The sequence below is a fragment of the Struthio camelus genome, chromosome 3, assembly GCF_040807025.1.
Source record: "Struthio camelus isolate bStrCam1 chromosome 3, bStrCam1.hap1, whole genome shotgun sequence".
NCBI lineage: Eukaryota > Metazoa > Chordata > Aves > Struthioniformes > Struthionidae > Struthio > Struthio camelus.
This window is the reverse complement of record NC_090944.1, coordinates 132,955,677-132,978,249: the sequence shown is the minus strand read 5'-3', so window position 1 is coordinate 132,978,249 and position 22,573 is coordinate 132,955,677. Positions and strand designations below refer to the sequence as shown.

The 22,573-nt window shown below is 37.3% G+C and overlaps 2 protein-coding genes across 3 annotated transcripts in view; one reads left to right on the top strand and one right to left on the bottom strand.

Moving 5' to 3' along the window:
- The window catches only part of VRK2 (VRK serine/threonine kinase 2), a 51,122-nt gene extending 34,667 nt beyond the window's left edge, over positions 1 to 16,455 (top strand). For both annotated transcript variants that reach the window (XM_068940391.1, XM_068940389.1), the window contains exons 9-14: positions 993 to 1,113; positions 4,091 to 4,149; positions 7,086 to 7,267; positions 11,778 to 11,951; positions 12,338 to 12,511; positions 15,945 to 16,455. In XM_068940391.1, coding sequence (XP_068796492.1) covers positions 993 to 1,113; positions 4,091 to 4,149; positions 7,086 to 7,267; positions 11,778 to 11,951; positions 12,338 to 12,511; positions 15,945 to 16,187 — 953 coding nt within the window. In that variant the 3' untranslated portion in view covers positions 16,188 to 16,455. The remainder of the gene's footprint in view (positions 1 to 992; positions 1,114 to 4,090; positions 4,150 to 7,085; positions 7,268 to 11,777; positions 11,952 to 12,337; positions 12,512 to 15,944) is intronic.
- FANCL (FA complementation group L) overlaps positions 15,619 to 22,573 on the bottom strand; it is a 39,973-nt gene continuing 33,018 nt past the window's right edge. Inside the window, exons 8-14 of the mRNA XM_068940392.1 lie at positions 21,154 to 21,304; positions 18,936 to 19,019; positions 18,230 to 18,275; positions 18,064 to 18,145; positions 17,139 to 17,255; positions 16,733 to 16,804; positions 15,619 to 16,285 (exon numbers count right to left, since the gene is read on the bottom strand). Coding sequence (XP_068796493.1) covers positions 16,250 to 16,285; positions 16,733 to 16,804; positions 17,139 to 17,255; positions 18,064 to 18,145; positions 18,230 to 18,275; positions 18,936 to 19,019; positions 21,154 to 21,304 — 588 coding nt within the window. The 3' untranslated portion in view covers positions 15,619 to 16,249. The remainder of the gene's footprint in view (positions 16,286 to 16,732; positions 16,805 to 17,138; positions 17,256 to 18,063; positions 18,146 to 18,229; positions 18,276 to 18,935; positions 19,020 to 21,153; positions 21,305 to 22,573) is intronic.

Sequence of the window (22,573 nt, the reverse complement as noted above, 5' to 3'; positions counted from 1 at the left end):
AGTTTCTGTGTTAGCATATTCTATCTTGTCCTGTCTTGCAAAAACTGTAGGCTGTAGGTCAGCTATGTACAAAGAAATATTGCAGCAATTGTATGTGTTCTGTTTTTTTAAGTTTGTTTTACTTTGAGCAGTGATAAGCAATAGCAATTGTATTAGTATTGCAGAAGTCAATCTATAGGCTAACTAAAAAGTCATCTGTTTTCCTGTGTAGGAGATATGTGGGTATGATGTTAGTTTTTGATAGAACTATTTCTACTGTATTTGTATTCTGTAGTCAGTATATCAGTTTGGGCTGCTCAGGATGAGAGCAAATTGTTTCTGAAATAACTTCTTTTGTGGAAACAGTAGTGATAAGTTTACCTAGGACTTGCTAAACAGCAAGTGTGTTTTAGCCTGTGCTACAGCTCTCTCTGAACAAGCAGTTCACAGTACTTGTAAGCAGACAACTTTGGTGTGTAAACGTACACTAGATGGCAGTTTTGTCATATCTTCCAAGTTCAAATAGCTCTGTAGTAGAGCAGGAAAGGCCATCAGTGTTTAGTCTGCACTCACAGGGTCCCTGCATGACCAATGTGGACCCCATGGACTTCCTGGAACATGTGTTAGCAATTTAGCAGCAGACATTTATTTCTTTGTTTTACTGCTTGGCTCTTTGAGAAAGTGTTGGTACTCAGTTATGGGCTGTCTGGATCATGTCAGAGGCCATGGGGATCAAGTCCATGTGACAGGCCAGACTGAGGAAGGATGAAGCTGGAGGAGGTGAGGAAACTGACCCTTACTTCAACAGTAACAAGTCACTGCCTGTCTGTGGACTGTGGCCAAAAGCCTGGGCGTTTTAGGTCTAATACAGCTGAACAAACAAAACACTTTGCCCATTTGGCTTTTTCGTATTTCATCAACAGTAGTTCAATCAAAGTCTTTTCTATTTCCTAAGAAGAGGTTCTTATTCTTCATCTTTTTTCTCCCTTCCCCCCTCCCCTCTTCTGTTTTAGCCCCATCTAGACGAGGTGACCTTGAAATCCTTGGCTACTGCATGCTGCAGTGGTTATGTGGGAAACTGCCCTGGGAACAGAACCTGAAGGACCCTGTAGCTGTCCAGACTGCGAAAACAAAGTAAAAATAAAACCGCACACACCCACACCCCCACACACCCCGTGCTCCATCATATACCTAAAGAGGTCTGAAATGGAGTTCCAAAGACAGCTCACATCCTATAGGATATCACCTGACATGAAAGCTAAAACAATTTTCCTTAATTAAGAGAGATGTTAGAAGCAGTTAAAGATGCAAACTCTGTATGCATATACACCGTTCTGCCCATGTTTATGTATGTACTGCTGTGGAGATGCGATGATAAACTCAAACGTACAATACACAGTCATTTCTTCTAATACTTTTTTAATACTTCTTTTAATACATATATTTTAATACTTTTTTTTTTCCAAGAAACAGTGTTTGTGAACAAGAGCGCACCTTATATTGCACATGCAGAAGGACATTGTAGGTTTCCATTAAACTTCTTCACGGGTGCTTGGTACAAAAGTCTCTTGAAAGTTTTCTTTCACATATGCATTTAATTTAACTTTTTCGTTGGTACCTATTTTTCAGACGTTTTCATGTGGGTTTTTAATGCCATATAAGCTGACTGTTGTAAACAGTTATAAACATTTAAATACCAGAGAACCTACTAAGGAACTTGCTCAGAATCTTTTCTTTTTCCCAGCATGACTCATTAGAGCTTACTAAAGCAACAGAGTGTATTAGTGTTTTCTTTCACTGCTTTCATAGCTGGGACTTGAGAGAGTTAATTGTATGTGGTACAGCATAGCCCCTAAAAGGATATACAGAAGAGTAGTTATCCGTAAATGTAGCATCACAATTGGAGAAAGCAGCAAACTTTTAAGTAGGGCAAGTCACAACAGAGGTACACAATAGGGATAGCTGATCCACAGAAATCAATCTGCAAATTCAGTGTGGCATCGGCTCTCAACAGAGAAAAAGGTTAGCCTGCAGACTGTGGATAATACAGATTGCATCTGTAAATGTTGACATCGTATGTTATGTTTAATATTTCTCCTTTAGAAGTTCTGATCATTACACAACCCCCTGCAAGGTAACACTTATACAATTCAATGTTAAATCAATTTAATCAATCAAGCTGCCTCACTAATTCTTCCCTTGCAGTTAACTCTTAGATTGCTAGTATTTCCAGAAAGCCATCTAAAGAGATGCTTAGGAGGAAACACACAGACAATGATACAGATTCCATTTAGTAGAAATACCTCTTAGCGTAATAATTTATGTTCCTTGGCGTTAGATGATTTGCACAGGTCATCCCTTCGTATTTAACCCGATTTTTCTGTGCCTACACTGTTTTAAAAGGCCAGAAGCAGGCATCAGGATACGTGTACATAGCCAGTTGCTTCTAAGTTAGTAAGTACATTACTAGCACAGGTCAGGTCCCTTCTAAGCACTCCAGTCCTTTGCTGTGGAGACTGTACGATTGTGATGATGCACATTTTCCTTTAACTTAGGTTAGACCAAGGGTCTATTTAGCCCGATATCCTGTTTTTGGGAATGGTCAAGAGTGGAAGGTCTTGTGAAGAATGCAAGAGGAGCTCAATTACCTTTTCCATAAACCATGTAATTTTTGCAATATTTGAGATTACTTCTGCGTTTATTGTATGGGGAGATGAAATCGCTGTAGAATAAAGATGTACATGCCAAGTAGCTACATGTTGAATAACCCCCCGCCCCCCTTTCCATTTGTTACAAAATACAAAAACTGCATAGGGGGCTTTACAGGGTATTTTTCGTGGTTCCGAACTCTGCAGTGTCCCTTGCCTGCCGCAAAAGTAGGTCTTAGGACAAGGCATACTCAGTGGACTTGATTCTGCATATTTTTCCTGTTGGCAGAACTTGGCTGAAATTAAGGTGTGGATGAAGCTGGTGTGTACCAAGCCAATTAAATTGAAATGGCTGGCTGACCAGGTTATGGAATCAAAGGTTATTAGCCTATGTCCTCCAATTTCATGCATTTCAGAACACATCCTGTTACTGGTGGATGGACCTTTATGAGATTCCTTTAAACAAGAAAAATGTGGGATTTTGAGCCTAAACAGTAAGTGAGGGGAGGAGAAAAAACGCTATATACTTGTATACGTCTACAAATGCTGTGCTATGCAAAACACAAAGCAGACACTCTTGCATGTTTTTTGCCGCATGAAGATGTAGATAGATTTAGATCATAAATAATACTTCAGTAACGTTACATCTTTTTTAAAAAAAAATGAAGACCTTTGGTGCCATGGTGACACTATGTAGCTGAAGTTCTATCCTTTAATAGTATTAACAGCTAGACTGAACTAAGAGATTTCATTCCCACAGAGCAAGGGGGATTGTGCGGCTGCAGGTTCCTACAGGTGCTAGAAAAGCACTGTGATTCACATCTGCTCTAAGAGAAGAGGTCGTGTTACTTCATCTGTTTTTTAGGCTATGATTTTTTTTCTGAGTCCCAGTGTATTGGGCTATCTCTGGTTTTGAACAGATCGGAAGTACACCTGTGGTCCTGCCTCTTCAGTTTATAAAGCTGGATTTGCAGTTGCCTACCCTCCCTCCTAACTGTCCCTGACATGCCTGTTTGTAATACTGATAGCCATCACCCCGCTGCTCATGAGCAACATGGCAGAAAGAATCTGATGTTAAATGACTACTAGGCAGACCAGAACCACTTCTTCAATCCCAAAAGCAAATATTAATCATTAAGCTGAAATCAGAACAAGCCATTTAAGCTCAAAAGGGTTTGTTTTTTTTTTTCTTTCTAGAAAACCTAAAACATCTGCAAAGAAAAACTGAATGCAGGTCTAGCTGTAAGTCTTAGTCTTGCTGAAATCAGCAGCCTCCAAAGAGTTAAAAATATAGCTGGTAAGAGGAGACATTTTTTTTTTTTTAAAAAAGCAGACTGTGAATCATTAACTACCCTGGAGGTCCACTCCCTTTGGAATTGAGACTTGCTGTCTTCCCAAATCCCAAATGAAGGATCACCTGCTCCAGAACCACATTAAACTGTTGCATTCTCTTGTTGTTTCAGACTTATGGATGAGCTCCCACGATCAGTGATGGAATGGGATTCTTCTGGAAGCAATTGTAGTAAGTGTGCTTACAGTGTGTGTTACTCTGTGGCTCTTCAGTCTGTTGTGTAAAATATTCAAATGCCTTAATCTATTTCGGGGGAGCAGAAGAACAGTAAAAGTATTACAAAATTAACCAAGTCTTCTGTTAAAAATAATGAACTTCATCACCAAGTCTTGCACCCTAGGGCAAATGGCCTGAGTCCATGCGGCATTACTCGGCTCTGTTCTTAAGGCAAACTATAGTGTGCAAGCAGAAGTCATCCTTATGGGACCCTTTGAAATCCTGCCTGCACGCCAACCTTTGCAGAATCACGGCTGTCAGCATAAGCATCCTAGAGATAAGAATGGGCATTGGGGCCGGACTGGCAGGTGAGTGCAGGCCAAGCAGAGTCTTCAGGGCAGCTTCCAGGCTGCGGAGTATTCCCTGTGAGCGTGTCTAGGTCTCTCATCCATCCTAGCTGAGCCTTTCCAGCCTTTCCCATTGCTCTTCTCTAATGCCTGTTTGACTGACACTGTCACTGATGCTTTTTCTTGCTCCTGCCCTTTTTATCTAGCTTCTACCTTCTGTTTTTGTCTTGCACCACCTTCTTGATTTCTTTTCTCGTATCTGTCAGTTGCACCTAGACTTTCCTAATGTGCACCTCAGTTATTGCAAGCCTAGAGGGGCTACCTTGGGTCTCAGCTTCTCCCTTCCTCTTTCCCTCCCATACTCCTTTTGTTAAGTCTTGTCCACATCCTCTCTCCCCTGCCCTAAACTTTCCTTCCTTTTCTGTCTTCCTGTGTCTAGCTGTTGCGTTGGTTAAATCCTGAGGAGAAGGTAGCTGCAATTTCTTTCCCCTAGACGGAAGAGACGAGACCAGGGATGAGATTTCCATTGTTAGCTTCTTTCCTACAAGGTTAGGATGTGATTTTTGCCAGATATTGGACTACAAGTTTGGTAGTGGTAGTGGGCTTTAAATCTGGGGGAGAAGGAAATTAGTAAAGAAATTGCTACATACACGGTGCTTGAAGATTTGTTCTGTATTAAATATGGTATTAAGATAATAGTACAAAATTCACCTACCTCATGAATAGATGCGTTTGGGCCAGTTTTCTTTTATCCAGTTTGTGTAAAATCTGGCAGTACAGCGGAGCGGCTCTTGATACGTATGTTGATATATATTCAACGGAAGAATTCAGCCTGCAATATCTATACTAGAGTTATTTTTAGCTGATAACGTAATATTTATACACTCGTTATTGTGAGATTATATACGTCAGACTCATTAATTCAGAATGTAACTTATTTGAAATGATAGTTCTGTTGACTTCAGTGGAACTGGATCAGACCCTTCATGTATAAGCTTATTACAGTTTAAGCAATTTTAGCTTGAAGGGTTTACTGCAAGAAGAGAAGGTAAATTTCTGGTCACTGTTGAATGCTGGTCATTCTATAATACATGATTCTAGAGTCAGGATACTTCATGCGTTATTGCAGGATCCTTTTTCTCCTGCTACTTTCCTGTATTAGCCGAAAACCAATTAACTAAGTAGATGATGCAGACATTAGGGCTAGATTTTCAGCCTTTGCAGATGGTAGTACAAAAATCTTGATCCATCTCATCTGTGATGATATAGTGACATGTTTGAGTGCAGTTGAATTGCACCTAGACTTTCCTGACCATCATTTCGTTGTTGCTCTGCACCTAGAGCCGGTGAGTTCAACCTGAAATCTTATGGTTGAAATGCTGCCTTTCTTGTTAATATTACCACAAGAATTCTGGGGACTGCCAGCGGAAGAGCCTCCTTCAACCACTTTTTTTTAACATAACTGTTAATAACTTAATTTGTAGACTCTGGTAGTTTCCTTTATTCAGTAAGACTGCTATCCCTGCAGGAGAGAACTGAATCTAATACTGGCATATCAGATCTTCACTATATGCAATCCAAGATTTTGGGAAACAGTGACTATCTTAGAAATGTAGGTAACTGGAAATAGTAAGCAAATGTCTATAAAGGTTTATTGCTTAGTATATTAGGAGTTTAAAAAAACAAATGAATGTATGTTTTGGCTTGTCCTGTTTCCTGCACTGAAATAGTACAAAAGGAACCCAGAGAAAAAAACTTTTTTGGTTTATGGAGAACACCAAGCTTCCCTCAAAGGCAGTATCTATTTTTGATCTATTCACTTTTTTCCATGAAATTTGTGTGTTTGAACTCTTGGAATGCTGGCGTATCACAAGATTCACAATGTACATGCATATTTAACAAAACTTTACGTGTGGGACTACAACAGATGCTAATACCTATCTACTGCAGCACTCCAGCACTGGAATCTTCAACTGAAAGAAAAGTTGTTTTTTCTTCGCGTGTTTTTCCTAATAGTATTATTTCTGCACTTTCAGCAGCTTCTTTGTCTATAGAAGTACGCAGTAGTGATAGCAAAATAACGCTGTTATTAGGCTGTATTAGAACTTAAATCTCAGAAGCAATATTTGTCCAAGTGTTAGATGTTTAAAAAATTATAATTGTTTTTCTCCAAAACATTCAAGGTACAGTATCTGTGCTGATTAAAATACTGTTATTGAGAATATTCAATATTTAAAAGGATGGTATGATCTATCAAATGTAAAATGCTTGTATTTTAGAACGAACTATGAATATTTGTCAAAAAAAAAATTTTGATGAACTTTTATACTTGTGTGCTAGTTTTCAGTAGCATGCAAATTAGTGCATTTGTATAACAAGACATAGCACTTAAAAGGTTAGCTGGTTTATCCAAGTCTTATGTTTTGTTTTTTCCCATCTCAAAAAGGGAAGAGATTGTCAGTTCTATATTTTGAATGTCAACTTCAGCTGAAATTTTGTCATCTTGTTTGGCAGTGTAGCATTGGCATCCATTTTGGGATTAAAACCTTTCTAAAGTTCTAGGTCTACACCAAGTGAAATTTACATTTAAAATATGCTCCACAGGTGAAATATCCGAGTTTTTGGCAAGTGTGTATGGTTTAGCTTATGATGAAAAGCCAAAGTATCAAGCGCTAAAGAAAATCCTGCTGCATGGACTAGAGTCAAGTGGAACTCGCTACGATGGCCCTCTGGAATTCTCCACTGCAGGAGGCACCCTCAATCACTGTGCTTCTGAAATGTCGAAAGTAAGAAAGACAGTTCTGGGATTATTTTCTGAAATCTCATGCTGGGTGGTTGTCTCTCCTTTTGTAAAAGAGGAAACAGTTTAAGATCTCAAAATGAGACTGACACAGCAGTTCTTTTGCCTTAAATACACCGTGTTTGTTAATTCCTGTTTCCCCTGGCTTTGCTAAAAAGTGGGATGTCAACCCTTAAGGAGGAAGAACTGTCATGAGTCCTTTTGACCCACAGCCTCTCACTTCAAAGTAGTAGGTCTGTGGAGAATCGTGTACTTTCAGAATAATGGGGAAGTCAAGGACTTTGTTCACTAACATCTTGAAGACAAGCCTGAATGCCAGGTTTTTCTTTCTGACCAGATTAAAAGCAAAGTTACCGTTATTAGTGAAAGCATTTAATTCATTTTCTTGCTTTCAGACTGTTCTTTGTCATTTGCCCTTATATTCTTAGAGCCACTAATCTGGAGGATGTATTATTCTGGGATTTAACTGTTTTGTTGATACGTAGTGCTATATGATGCACTAACAGAGTTTTAAAGCTGATAGCTATCATGTTGTGTTTTCCCTTTGAATTTTTAAGTCTGAAACTATACAGTTAATAAAACCCTGTTTTAATAAGTGGAGATTGATGTAATTAGCGGCCTTGCTGGACCTGCTGTGAAATGTCAGTCCCATAATACCTCTGCCTTGAGACTACCCATATGCAAAAGCCCTGTTTCTTTCTGTGGTGTGTGTTCAATAAGGCAGGGTCAGGGTACCGTTCATTTTTAATATTTCTTCTGAACTTTGGACCATCACAAGTGTATGTGAGCCAAGAATGCAGGATGCAAACTAATGTGACTGATAGGCTGCTAGATGAATGGTGATTCAAGTATCAGTGCACAGATGGTTCTGATTTGCTGAGTTTTGTAGCTGCTGCAACTGAAGACATAAAATATCCTTCTAGTCATAAATTAGCTCTTTGGAAGCAAAACCTTGGCACCAGAGCTTTACAACCTTCAATTAGTAGGGAAAGAAGTATTTGAATGACTGTGGTATTGACATCTGTAGGCCTGCATAGTAATCATTCCTAATAGAAGAGAATATCTGTTTGAGGGGGTTTTGCATGGCTAATTAACCACCAGTGAGAATATGTAATTTTTTCATGATCTCCTGATTGTCACCTTTCTCTCATGATACAATTACATTTTATTGTAGCAAGTGCCTCACAAACCAATTGTCAGCACTATTTACGTATTACAGAAGGCAGAACAAAAGTTCATGTTTAGTAAAAACCCACTGGATTTTGATCTTGGTAATTACAGATACTTATTTTAGCAATTTTACTGACTTTTGTGCTTTTATCACTTTTTTTTTCATTTAAGAAAACCAAAAGCTATTTCAGTGTCAGTATTTCCCTTGCTATGATGGTCACTGCTTAATCTCCACTAATTTCAGAAGTGTTTTTTTTTTTTTTTAGTTTGTACAGTTTTTTGAACTTAACTGAAATATCAAGTAGTTGCTAACTTATCTAACTGAACTGGTTGGAGTTCTGATTCACAAGAATCTTTATTACTTAAAATCAGACACTGAATAGTAAATTTATTTTTTCCCCATTTGCGGAGACAACCGAATGCATAACCTTTCATAAAAAAGATGCTGAACCAACTGTGTGAAGATTATTCTCTTTGCTCTTTTATTAATACCTAAACGTCCGCTTAAAAAACAGTAACATGTAACAGGTAATAGGAAAAATTGCAGATAATCTGGCAATACCAAAATTAGAATTTTACTCCAAGTTTTAAATATAAACTTGAAATTTGAAAGGGAAATCATTCTGACATTTGGAAGAAAAAATCATTCTTATATATTCATACACACTTTTGGATTACTAGGGGAAACTAAATCGCTCGATTGTTGGACCAAAGATTTATTTTACCGAGTGACTGTTTATTTCAGGAGTGAAAGGAATGTGTTTTGTTAATTTTATCTCTTGAGTCTCAAAGCACAACACTTTCTGATTCTTTCGAGTTTTTTGCCTGGCCTAAAACTTGGCCTAAAATAGTGTAGTAGCATGAAAGATGGATGCTGAGCTTTCAGATCTTAAGAGCTGCTGTAGCACTTGTTGTTTGCAAGTGCACAACCCCACTTCAAAATCTTATGAGTAAGAAAGAAGTGCCAATCACCACCCCTTTTGTTCCTTAGGCCTAGGCAGAATTATTTCTGATGGCCAATAACAAGATCAGAGAGAGAGCCTGCAACTTCCAAGATCTAGGCATCTATTTTGGAGAGATTTTTCACGTTCTATCTATCTGTCCTGCTTCTTGGAATACGAAGAGTGCTCCAACAATAACCTGTGTTTGCAGTATGTTTCTTTAGCTAGTCCTGCTTACCAGGAGAAGTTTCCTTTCACATTCACTGCAAAACAGCCACAGAAAGATTTCTAGGGTTATGCAATAGATTTGAGCAGCACTTTAATGAAGTTTCTTTACTAAATGCAAGTAGAACAGATGATAACTGAATTTTCCTTAAATCTATTGCTATTTTCAGAAAATCTGATCTTCAGTCTGTGGCTGCTGGCCTTGGAGCATATTCAAGGCCTGGTGCGCTTTGGTGCTACAGTCCTGAGTGTTCGCTGGCAGGAAGGCACTTCCCACTGCATCTCTTCATTGCACTCTTTGTAGTTATCTTAGGTTGGACTCTTTTCATCTCCGCCCTTCTTCATTCCCTTTTCCACCTCTCCTTTTATTCACCAAACACTTCTTCCATTAGAGACAACCTAAGAATAGTGGGAGCCGGTACAATCAGTCCTCTGTCTCCTCACTTTCTATGAGCAGGATCTGACTGACTTAGATGACCTTTTTGACTCCACCTGTAACAGTTTGGTGCAGGCAAGAGATGATCTCAGTGAATTCCCTTCTGAAGACCAGTAAACACCCGTAGGTACCAGGAAGCAGATCCTGTAGCATTAGTTCCTTGAAGATGATGTCAAGAGGAACTGCTACAAATCATGTACTTCAGGATACAGCTCCCTGTATAGCACATAAATCTAATGTTGACCTGACATAAAAGGCATAACAGTGGCTACATCCTGGCTCTTTGTTTCAGTTGCCCACCAAACACAGATGATAAAACATTGAGTTATTTCTCAAATTTGTTTACCAGGTTTTGACACTGGATAAATTAACTTTCAGCTTTTTAACCTACAGTGAAAGTGCTAGGATTATGGCCAAATGAAATACGGTAAGGCCAGCAGACTAGTTGCTCAATTTTGTACATTTTATTAAAAAAATTTGCGTCAATACCAACTTGTAATTTTTATTAGGATAGAATATGGTAATCTTGAGGCATAGAGTAAATATTTTCGAAAATGCTGTAAGTCTTGTTTTGAAAGTGATTTAGTCATTTAAAGCATGTACATGACGTGAAGATAGTGGAGTTAGCTGTCAACAAGATGATTGTTGGTTCTTGCATGATGCAGTACAGTGCTACACAGGGAAAACAGCTTGGGCCCCAGCATTCACGTAACTGTCAGTGTGGCACGGAGGCTCAGCTAAATAATTTCATTTCTCAAGGCTATCTACAGTGTTATGTCCTGAGCTAGACTGTTTGAAACTAGGTTGAGTTATTTAAAACAAACAGACATACCTTTATGTTTCTCAACATTAGTAATTTTGACAGAGTAGAACTATGGGTTATATTCTTAAAAGGTCTTTTGGATTAGACAGTAGACATAAGTGAGTGCCCACTAGTGTTTTCAACAGTATTTAGTTTGTGCAATGTCTATCATCTCCTGTATGCATTTAATTTGCAGTATAAAAAGGAAGCGTATTACTTCATTTTTAGCTGCTGCATTCAGATACAGCTGCTGCATAGAGGCCCATATGCAAACATTACAGTTACAGAGTATTAGTGTGCCAGAAGTACCAAAGGCATGTGGCATACAGCCTGTGTTTTGGCTACATTTGTCTTCCAAGTTACAAAAGCCAAAAACAGACTTCATTTGATACTTGGTGCTTGGAGCAGCACTGGAAAAAAACTTGTATTAACTCATGCAACTATTCAGAGCATGTTCCCCTTTACATTTTAGAAGACTGTAAAAGAATATAAGAAGACTTGACCCTTAATTAGATTACCTGAATCAGAGGACTTAGTGATTATCTTATTTTAGACAGTTTGCATTTGATTCATTCCAGTGATAAGGAATGTTTTCAGCTCTCCTTAATAATGATACAGTGACTCATTGGCATTGTTCCCACTAAAGGTTATTAACGAAGGTTTTCAGATTTATAAACCTGAGTTTATTTTGAAGCATTCTTCCCAAATACAGCACAGCTAGCATAGCTCTTTGTATTGTGTGAAGAAAATACTTAATTAAAATGCTAAAAACAATTATTTTGAGAGAGATGATTGTATAATCTTACTCTCATTTTATATTTATTTGTGGTATTGAACTTCTACTGAACTACTGGTACTGGTTTCGCTTTGTGAAACACTGGGAGTGTTGTCCTATACAGAATTGTTAACTGTACGTCAACAGGTTCGCTTACCAAAGCCTAAGCCAAAACCAGTTCAACAGAAGCAAAAAAGGATGGACGGTGAAGAATATATCTGTCAAAACAAAACCTGTACTGGGGTAACACGCAGACAAGTCCAAGATGAAGAAAAGCCAACTAAATTAAACACAACACTTCACCAAACAGAGCCTCAGCAGGTGAGGATTTTGGCACTACAGTAATGCATGGAATCCCCAGAGAGGCTATCTATCTGCTGTGATAGCTCGCGGCCTGCCTTTTGGGGTGGGGAAGGGAGGAAGAGTGCTTTTTGTTTGGTTGGGTTTTTTTTTTTGTTTGGTTGTTTTTTAAGCCAAACCCTAAGTCATAAACAACAGAAGTTGTCATATGCTTGCTAGACTGTACTATTCCAAACTCAAAACTCAGTTTCTTTAGGAAAGCCTAGGTAATAAGTGCAATCAGGGTATTATCCTCATCTATCTCAAACCTGACAGGTTCAAGGACTGGAATGGTACCTGTGACAATTGTGAACACTATTGCATTTTTTTTTTCTCACTATACAGAATTACTATCTGTATATCAACAGGTTCACGTACCAAAGCCTTCACCGAAACCACTACAACAGAAGCTAAACAAGATTAAAGATGACGACACTAACTGTCTAAGCAGGCCCTGTGCTCGGGTGACACGCCGACAACTCCAGGCTGAAGAGAAGCCAATTAAATTGAATGACATGATTCAGCAGACTGAACTACAGAAGGTGAGGCTTCTGGTGTTACGCGTTGTGAAAGAAAGATTAGCGGTCCTAAAAATAAAATATATTTATTTTTAAAAAGGCTAAAATAAATGTACGCAAACTAGATGTTTGCCATAAACAGTACAAGTTGGTATATGTTTGCTTGGTCATACTATTTCCAAACTAAAATTAACTGCAGTTTTTTCTATAGTTCGGTAGTAAAGGCACTGCACTTTCAATATTGTAATGGTGTATCTATCTGTCCAAAAGATAGAAGCATTGGAATAATAGTGGAAACAAACAATAGTCTCCTTTTATGGTCACTGTTGGTTTTTCTGGTAGAAACTTACTTTAGTAGCTTCCTTTTCCAAGTAGTGAAAAACCTGAGTAATTGAATTCTTAAACAGGAATCTTAAATTTTGACTTCTTAACTTGAGGGTTTTAGAAGTTAACTAACTCACTCAGCTCAACTAGTTTTGGTAATTACTGCATAAAACGGTTGAATTGGTATATTCAGTCTTAACTGTGTAACTGTACTTTTCTAGGGAATGAAAAACCATCAAGATTTTAGTAAAAATAACGCAGAATAAAGTACATCTTAGTAAACAGAGTGTGTTCCTTCCATTTCTTTCTGTGGGGTTTAAATATATTTTAACATGGAAACTCTGCCCTGTTTTCTTCCTTAGTATAGAATAGAAGGAAATAATCTTCATATAGCAAATCATTTATTAATTGCAAAAAAAAGAAACTTTAAAAGATAGCTTTATTATTAATCCAAAATTCTTTGCTTCAGGCAGTCTGCTGATCACTGCCTGGAGACTCCAGTACAAGGTAGGAGAGTGAAGCAGGAAAAACACAGCTGTACCTGAGAGCATCAGGCAGTAAAGTGGTGAGCAGAACAGTTTTTGGAGATGTTTTGACTGATAGGTAGACAAACTATGAAAAGTCTCTGGACTCCTGACACACAGTAGGAACTGAAGGTAGCAATTAAGACTTTGTTTTTGCATGAAGATATTCCAGTGCTACTTGATAGTCCTCAGCTGGCAAATTAAAAAATTGAAATTAAAAAAAAAATAAAACACTTCTCTCAGCTTCTAATCTCCTTCCTCCTATATACTTTCTACAAAAGCTACTTTAGTGTTAAGAGAGAGGTGGGTATAGAAAGAGAGCCATATTTGGGTTTTCTACAGCCAGGTAGGAAAAAGAACTGATATGGTACTGTCCTCTGTTCCGCTTGAACAGCAAGCACGCAGCATGGCTTGCAGATCTTGACAGTGGAGAATTACTTTGGGGATTTGTGCTTCTGTCCTTGGGGGAGGGGAAAAAAAAAAGTACATTTTGCAGAAATGGGACCAATCACTGGTCTAGTGTTTAGCTCATATTTGTGTTTTGATTTTATCTTTCTAAAAAAAAAAGCCACTGTTTGATATAATTAATAAATAAATACAATGACGATGTAGAATAGTTCTGTAGCACTCATCCAATATTGTGCATAATAGGGGAGAATTAAAATGGATGTCAGATTAAAATTAAAAAGATATTCAAATCAGAAACTGGAGAAGGAAAAAAGGCCAAGATGGTGTTCATTTCGTATTGCAGACTTCCTGTTTGTCCCTTTCCCATAATTTAGGGGATCAGTACAAGAAAGATACAAAGCAAATTTTGGAGTACTGAGGGTATGTACATTAACAAGGGTATTTCATGCACAAAGGGGAAAAAGAAACAACGTTAAATGTAGCAACATTAAAGTACCATATTGCATAAACAAAGGGAAAACAGAAAACAAAGTTTCACAGATGTACTTTGAGTACAGCCATGACAACCAAGGAACATTTCCTCCAAACTCTAGTGAATGTATGATGTGGAAGAGATGGAAGTCTTTTTGGTAGCGTTTTGAAAGAACAAAAGAGGAACTGCTAGAGTGCGCCTGTGACCTCACTGAAGGCAGGGTAAGCGTTAGCACAAGAGCTCTGGAGTGGTTGGGGACTGGATAATGCCAGCCTGAGAGAAGGAGTCAGCTGTACCTGCCCCAGTGACTAGACACTGTGCGTGTCACGTGTGCCCCAGAGAGCGATTGCAAACGCTTCGGGTTAGGCAGTTGCCCAAAGAAGTTCACAGCAGCTGCCTCACTGCAGCTTAGACAATTAGAGGGGATGACCACTTTTGTTGCCAATAATAGATAATGCAGCGGAAGGACTGAACACAGAATACAGAGAGAAAGTTGTGCTCTTCCCACCCTATCTCTTAAAGGAAGCACATCCAGAAAAACATCACCCAGCTGGGACAAGGACAAGATGAGAAGAAAGAATTATGAGTGGGTCTCCTTCAAGGCAGCAGGAAAGCATTACAGTCTAGGTATAAAAGAAAATAAGCATTTCTATGCTGAAAAGGAAATATCTGAATGAGAAGAGTAAGACAAGAAGAGTAGTACAATTGTGAAAGACCTGACAGTTGGCAAAATACAAGAGAGAATAAGAAAGACACAGTAACATGTAGAAAAGAATGGAGAAACAAACAAAACAGAAAAGGAAAAAAAAACGTACAAGCTGCCTCTATGCTGGACATCATAGTACCCTCTCTATAAGGCAGTGCCCATTTTCCATTAGAGGAAAATAAACTGACAAACCTGTATGTCACTAACCTGAAAGGAATAAAGCACTTCAAAAGACACAAAATTCCTATTAGATAAAAACAATTTAGATCATGAATTTTCACCAAAAAGCTATATTGCCAGAGTTGAAAATACATGAGATACATAGTGTAAATGAAATCATGGAAATGAAAGCTAAAGTTAGAAATTTGTCTACGGGTAAGTAGAATGGTAAAAAGGGGATTTTTGAAGTCTTGGATATCTACAAAACAAAATTGTAGGTGTTTGGGGATTCATTTTTAGAGAATGAAAATCAAAAGGTAAGCTAAGGATGCCATTGCTCCTGAAGACTTAAAACACCCCCCCACCCCCCCCCCGCAAGCATCTCCCTCCCCAGCCAAGGACAACAAAAAACACAGTAGTAGCATATTTATGCAACCTGTGATGAATCAGCAGTTCAGCTTCACTATGAAAGGCAAGAACTTTATAAAAACCTTACATAAATTGAAACAGCAAATCAAACTTCTGAGTATTGTCCAAGTTTCCAGGCTAAAACTTTATTAGCAGGACTACTGTAAACACTTTATTTATTAACACTGTTGGGAACAAAAATTAAAGGTACAGAGGAACATCAGCTGTTGACTTCAGTAATAAATATGGAGTATAGCTGTTTCAAAGGCTGAATCATAATGCATGACTAAATTCATGCAAATTCCAGAGTTAAGACTTTGTCAAAACTGCATTGCCTTCTCAGGGGTAACTTTAGTACCATCTTTGGTATCTTTGTTTTTCTGATTCAGCTCTCACTCATTTAAATACTAAGATTTGGGGTTTTTTGTTGTTGTTGTTTGTTTTTCACCCCTGCAGAAAGACACTGGAAGAGAATTACCCCACTTCCACCCTCAAGTAGTATTCTGGGAAGCCAAAAAGAAACAAGATCAACGCTTAACGACAGATGATCTGGTATCTTTGCAAGAAACCGGTTTTGACATTACTAGTTCTTGTATATCCACTAGATTTAGGGTTGCATTTACTGGAGAAATATACTGTTACAGTATAACTATACTTGTACTTCTGTTACTAATATTACTTTCTTTGTATTTTCTTTGATGTGACTGCTTCAAATGTCTTCAGTTTAAGTGTGGTGGTGTTCATATCAAGATGTTTTTCTTTCAAAGTTTCTTCATGGAATACTTCAATGTCAGGGGCTTGGAAAAGATTTTTGTAAAATATTACTGTAAATACATATCTTTTAAAAGCAAGTTACATAGGCACTAAACTATTTTTATTAGACTGTTTTGTACCGTAAGTGTTGGGATTTTTTTTTTTTTTGAAACTAGTCCTTTGCTGTAGCAACATTAAAAAATATCATGAAATATCATGGCATAATATTTAATTATTCTAACATTGTGGTATCTTAATAATTCATTTCTAGCCTTTTTCAGGCTCTCAATTTCAACATCTCTTTAGTTAAACGTTGTATTGACTGTATGGGAGTCTACCTCAAAACTCTTCCTTTCTTTATTTTACAAGATAAAAAAAAAGATAAAAGCCACAAATTTTATTTCAGGAACGATTTTGTTATGATTTTTGCCTTTATCTCAGCTACTACCCACTATGTAGTTCAGTTGCACATTTACATTATATTTCCTTACCTTATTACAATATGGACATTCACCAAAGATGACGTTAAAACTCTGTCTGCTAGAAGGAAGACCTTGCAGCCACTGCAACACAAATCAGTGAATTAAAACTCACATTTGTTTTATATCAAACTTACAAATGGTCTGTGCACCAGAGGTTTTTGCAAACAGCGTTCATCTGATAAACATCTGACATGATGCCTGTTGAGTTAGATTCTGTATAACCACAAACTGAGGCAGGTTCCTCTCCAGTGAGCTTACTGATGAATTGTGGGTTAGAAGATAAACGGGTTGCTAGAAAAATTACTGTGCTTCCTCAAAGGATTTTGCCTCAACTGAAATTTTAACTGTGCAACACTTTGCTGTTACTTACAGATCCCAGAAAATAAGTAAGTTTGTCCATTAATAACACTTTTACCTCATACAGGCAAGCCTGATGAAAAGGCTGTCCACATCGGGGATCATCGCACACTTGATCTGGAATAGTGCCATCAAGTCGATAGGCATAGCAGATTCCACAGTCCTTAGTAAAATCCTTAAAACACAACATGTTTTAGCGTACAGTAGGACTGAAAGGAGAAAAGAGGGCTGGTAACAGAAATGCGTTTGGCTCTTTGCCTTTGGGTTTGCAATTTTTATGACTTAGAATTACTAAATATTTTTGCCTTATACTAAGTATATGTTTACATCATCATGAAGAGTAAGATTAGTTGTAAGATATACAAGCCTTTGCTAGGTTTTATTTTATCCTCTCACTGAATTACGTCCAGTCTGACAAACGTTTTAATGCTCCTGGGCCTCAGTTTCTTTTTCCTTATTAAACGCAATGTTTTGTCATTATATTTGGACATCAGACACAAGACCTCACAGGTCAGATACTAATTTAAGAATTTCACCAGTGAAAACCAAGTTAGTAATCCAATGTTACAGCATTGTCAAAAATTAATTCCAAGTTTGTTTGAAATGCACCCGTATTTGGATGGCCTCTTGTCCCCCCCTAAGCAGCTCTACCTAATTAGAACTTGAAGTCATCAACATCCATAGCAGAATGTTTGGATTTTCCACATCTCATTAGCTACTCTGGAACTTCCTCTTTCCTTTTTAATAGCAGTAAGGCGATTAATAACAGGCTTCACTATGAAGGCCACAGGAAAGTGTGCACCTCTAATCAAAGGTTAACAAGCTCTGACAATTGTTGCTTGAAGTTCAAAAGTCCCTATGACAATATATTAATCCAATTACTTCTCTTCTAAGTCTCTTATTTTTGCTGGCAGTTATAAAATGACCATTTAAGTTTTACTTATTCAGAAATAACAACTGATCATTAACAAAAAGCAACTTACATTTTTTTCTAACACAGCACGAGATGGAAAATCAATTTCTAAGATGTCTTTCAAGTTTTGTAATAGGCTGATTTCTGGATCCCTGCAAATGATGAAGGGAAGAAGTCAACACTAGGAACAGCAAATACAGTTTTAATTTCAAATATCTATTATTAAAGATGCTTACCACAAGTGCATGTTGTTGTTCAGCTTAGTTCTTAAAGGATTAACCACTGCAAACAACATACATACATAAATAGTTACAGTATCTTTAGGATCCCCCTTCTCCAGCCCTTCCCCCAGATCCACCTCTTACAGGAAGGGTTTTTTGCAACTATTTAAGGCACCTAAGTCAAGGACTGTGCTTAGTGATTAGTTTTAAAAATTCATTACTCTAACATTTAAAACATCATACTATTGAAGATATGATCGATCTCACTTCCCTTAAGGAGTTGGTAAAAAGCTGTGGGAAACAAAGTGAAATAGTTCACATATACTTCCAAACATTATTAGGGCATGCGAGGTAGTTTTTTTAAAACAAAATTATATTAAAAAATAAACATGACTGGGTAATCATCTGTGTGAACATCTGTAGGACACAGGGTTCCGCCTAAATTGTTCTAGGAAAGCACTGGGAAAAAAAAAAAAAAATGTATGTGACTCTCAAATTAACACAGCAAAAGAGCATGCCTTGAATTTACCTTGTAAAACAAACAAACAAACAAACACCAATGGCCATTCTGCAAAACTCCCTTACACACAGATTCAGTTTAATAACTCCTGGCTCTTCAAGTAAAGCTTATCCCAGGAGACTGATACAGCTTAGACTGTATCTGCTTACCAGAGATCATATTATGAAAAGTGCAACAACTGGTATATGTCTGTTGCCTTACCGTGATCTGCTCCAAGAAAGTAACACTCAGGAAGCATGTTTGGATGCCTAGGATCTACCTCTATGTTTACTGAAACATTGTTCCCTACAATAAGAAAGCAAATAAATGATTTGCAGTCACAGAGAGATGTTCAAGATCTGTTTGAAAATTGAAACATTAACAGTTTACAGTTTCATTAACAGTTTCTTGAGAGTCACATCTCAAGATTAACAGTTTTAAAATACTTAATGCAGGCTGTGTTTCATTACTACAAATAATGGAAAAGTCAACAGGTATCTGAATTAACTGAACAAAATATCAGTATACACTAAGTACTTCTATTTCAATTTCAATGGACTGCCATGAAAAATAGCGAGTGATTAAAATATTTGCCAGTCTTACATTCCTAAGAAACTAGTTTTAACCTTAAGACTTCCATTTATGAATAATCAAACTCAAGCTACATGACACAATCAATCTGAAATCTTAGTGAAATTTTAAAAGTAGTACAGATGATGTTAATGCTGCATCTTTTATGGTCAAAAACAGGATAAAGACAATATTAAGCAGTAAAATCAACTAAATAAGTCTCCTCTACAACATACTCCTGGACTGAGCAAGCAATGGCCTATTTTTGAAGCAGCAAGCTACATGCAAATATTTTTATTTTAAAAGATAGCACATCATCAAAAAATCTTCATAGGATTTGCCATTCAAAAGGGGTAAACAGCTCAAAGTGTTCTAGGTGGTTTAAAAACTCACAGCAAATACTCTTCTAAATGAAAAGATGTAAAACCCATCAGTTTGTGAAATTAACAAGTTTGTAAAGTCTGCTCTCTTTGAAGGAAAAGTAATATCCTTTAGTGTTCAAAGGGTCTTTCAAGGGCACACCCCTCTCACCTGTGCCTATTTTTTTTTTTTTTTCCCCACAAAAGATGACCTGGTTCGAGGATGGGAAGTACTTTTTGGATTGCCTGTTTCTTAGGACCTACTTCTTGGGCAATCTCTCTCCCAGCCAGAAGAATCCACATCCTAGTGCTTAGAGTGGAAAGACCAATTGGCCTGGAAGTGAATCCTGCCAGTATTTTGACTAACGCAATGAGAATGAATGAAATCTGAAAGCTTATTCATAGCTGAAGATCATCTGCGACCCACAACAAAGGCCTCAGAGCTTTCCATCATCCTCCTGTGATGCGAGGAAGCTTTTGAGGCTTCTCTTTCCTTTTCTTTGGTCTTTTTTCGAAGTACAGCAGAACCAAGACAAAGCTGCACTAACTGCGCAAAAAGAGTTTTGTTGGACCCATGACATTCTAGCTGCCTGCTGAATGTCTCTCCTTCCCTGCTCTTCTCGTCACTCCCACCACCGCCAATGAAGGAGCAGCCCCAGAACGACATTAGCTCCTTTCCTTCTTCATTCTGCAGGCAATCAGTCTTTCTGCAGGTTTCAGGGACAACTGAGGTCTACTTTTGTCCACTGTATGTTCTCAGATTTTTACAATAAACTTTTGACATTGTGGGCTTAAGCTGAAAATCAGAAATCTTCTTTCAAATATGACATTTCCCCCTGTATTTTTGACCTCTGACAGTGGCAAGTTTCTCCTTTGCAAGTACAAGACCCCTTATTCTCTCTATATTAATACCTTAAAATGCCACGCATCACCATACAAATCAAGGTACTTTTTCAGATGGTTAACACTGTATGCCTCTGATTTCCTTTCCTTCTCTCATTTCTTTGTCCTTTCCACATGCCTCCTTTAACCCGTTTTTTCCTCTCTTGACTGTACTCTAATTCTTGCTTTGCTCTTTCAGGACAGATTAATTTGAGGTGATAGTCTCTTGAAAAATCTGTAACTGGTGAGAGAATGAGACGGGGATTGTTTAGAACTATATTTTTATAGATCCTGATTTTCTAGAATTATAGGAGTCCTCAACTTTGACACTTAGGCGTTCATAATTTACAAATGCACAAGATTTTTCTACAGGAACTTTCATTTTATATTTAACACTGTAAAGTTATACTTAATTTCCTAAACAACTTCAGTATTCTGTGGAAGGTTAATTTTTTATATACAGTAACGACTTCTGCGTTTTATTGTTTTTAAGTGCAATCTTTAGTTTTTGTAATTCAAACAGGGACAATCTTCTTAAATAAGCAAAGGAAAGGAAAGGAAAGCAAAGCAAAGCAGCACTGTGACTTTTACTTCTAAAATCCCTTGCATTCCTTCAAAACTTTTCATACCTATTGCAATTCTTCTTACTGTGGCACTCCGTGTGGGATTTTCTGGCTCAAGTACCCATGTATTCCCATCTATTTCATCCATAGCATCCCAGAACTCTTTCAGTGATTCTAATGCTGCCGAGAACTGATTATGAATGTCTACTAAGGAGTTCTAAGAAAAGAAGAAATTTAAACAAATTTTACATAGATTTCTACCTACAGCAATACAGAATAATCAAAAAACAAAATGTAGGTAATTTTAGAAGCATTACAACCTAGTACATACACAACTGTAATATATACATAATCAGAGCGAAAAACGTTGATCTTTACATAATAATACAGCATTATCAATTCAAACAACAGAAATGAAGCATAGCTGATTTCTGAGTACAAATAAATACTCTAATCGAATTTCTAACATACATAAGTACACCAAACCTGGATTTGATTTTATATTCTTCTTCAGAAAACTATTTTGAAAACTGATAAAAACTATTCATTTTAACTTGTAAAATAAACTACTGTAAAATGTAAGCAAAAATAACCACTATCTGCTCTTAAACTTCTGAGTTTGTCCTCTTGATGAGTGATTCCTGCTTCAAGATGGGCTTGCTACAAGACAGGCTTGACAGAAAAAGCACCCTTTTGTTCATCACCTTGGCAAAAACTAACAGTACAAGTAAGAGTTGATTGTTCCAATCACTGAACGGATTCTATCACAAGTATTTTACTTTAAAGATATTTTATATATATAAAAACTATACTTTCAGGACCATGTTTTCCCTCATGCCTGACCCTAGGGCAGCAAAACCAGAAATCCTGGGATAAAATATATCCGGAATGAGGAGGAAAGGTTAAAAAGCATGCAGCTGACATGACTTCTTCCAGACGAGAAGTTAATTTTGCACTGTTTAACACAGAGGACAATCTGGACTTCATTCCTGTAAATGCAAATACATTTACAAATAACATTGCTATTCCAGTAATGCCTTAGTGGTATTACAGAAAAATAAATTCCCTTAACTCGCCCTACTGTCATTAAAATAGTAAGTTGCTATATTCCAAGTACTTCTAGCTTAAACTTATATAAAGCACTTATTACATTTTCAATTTGAAACAATACTGTCTGATAGCTTTGATCCAAGGCAATAGAACACAAAGAAACTGTGTATATGGAAATAAATATATGTATATGTGTATATGGAAATAAATGTCTTTGTGCACTGACCATTTTAATAATACAATGCGGAGAAAAGTACTTCCTAACTCTCACAGCTTATAACATTTTCCTTCTGCTTCAGCTGAGCAACAATGCAGTGGTACCAAACAAGAAATACCCAGAAATGCCCACATAATTAAAGTAATTTTTTTAAAAAAAATACATAAGCTAAGAAATATAACCTCAGAGTGTCATCGTCTCAAAATTAAGCATTATAAA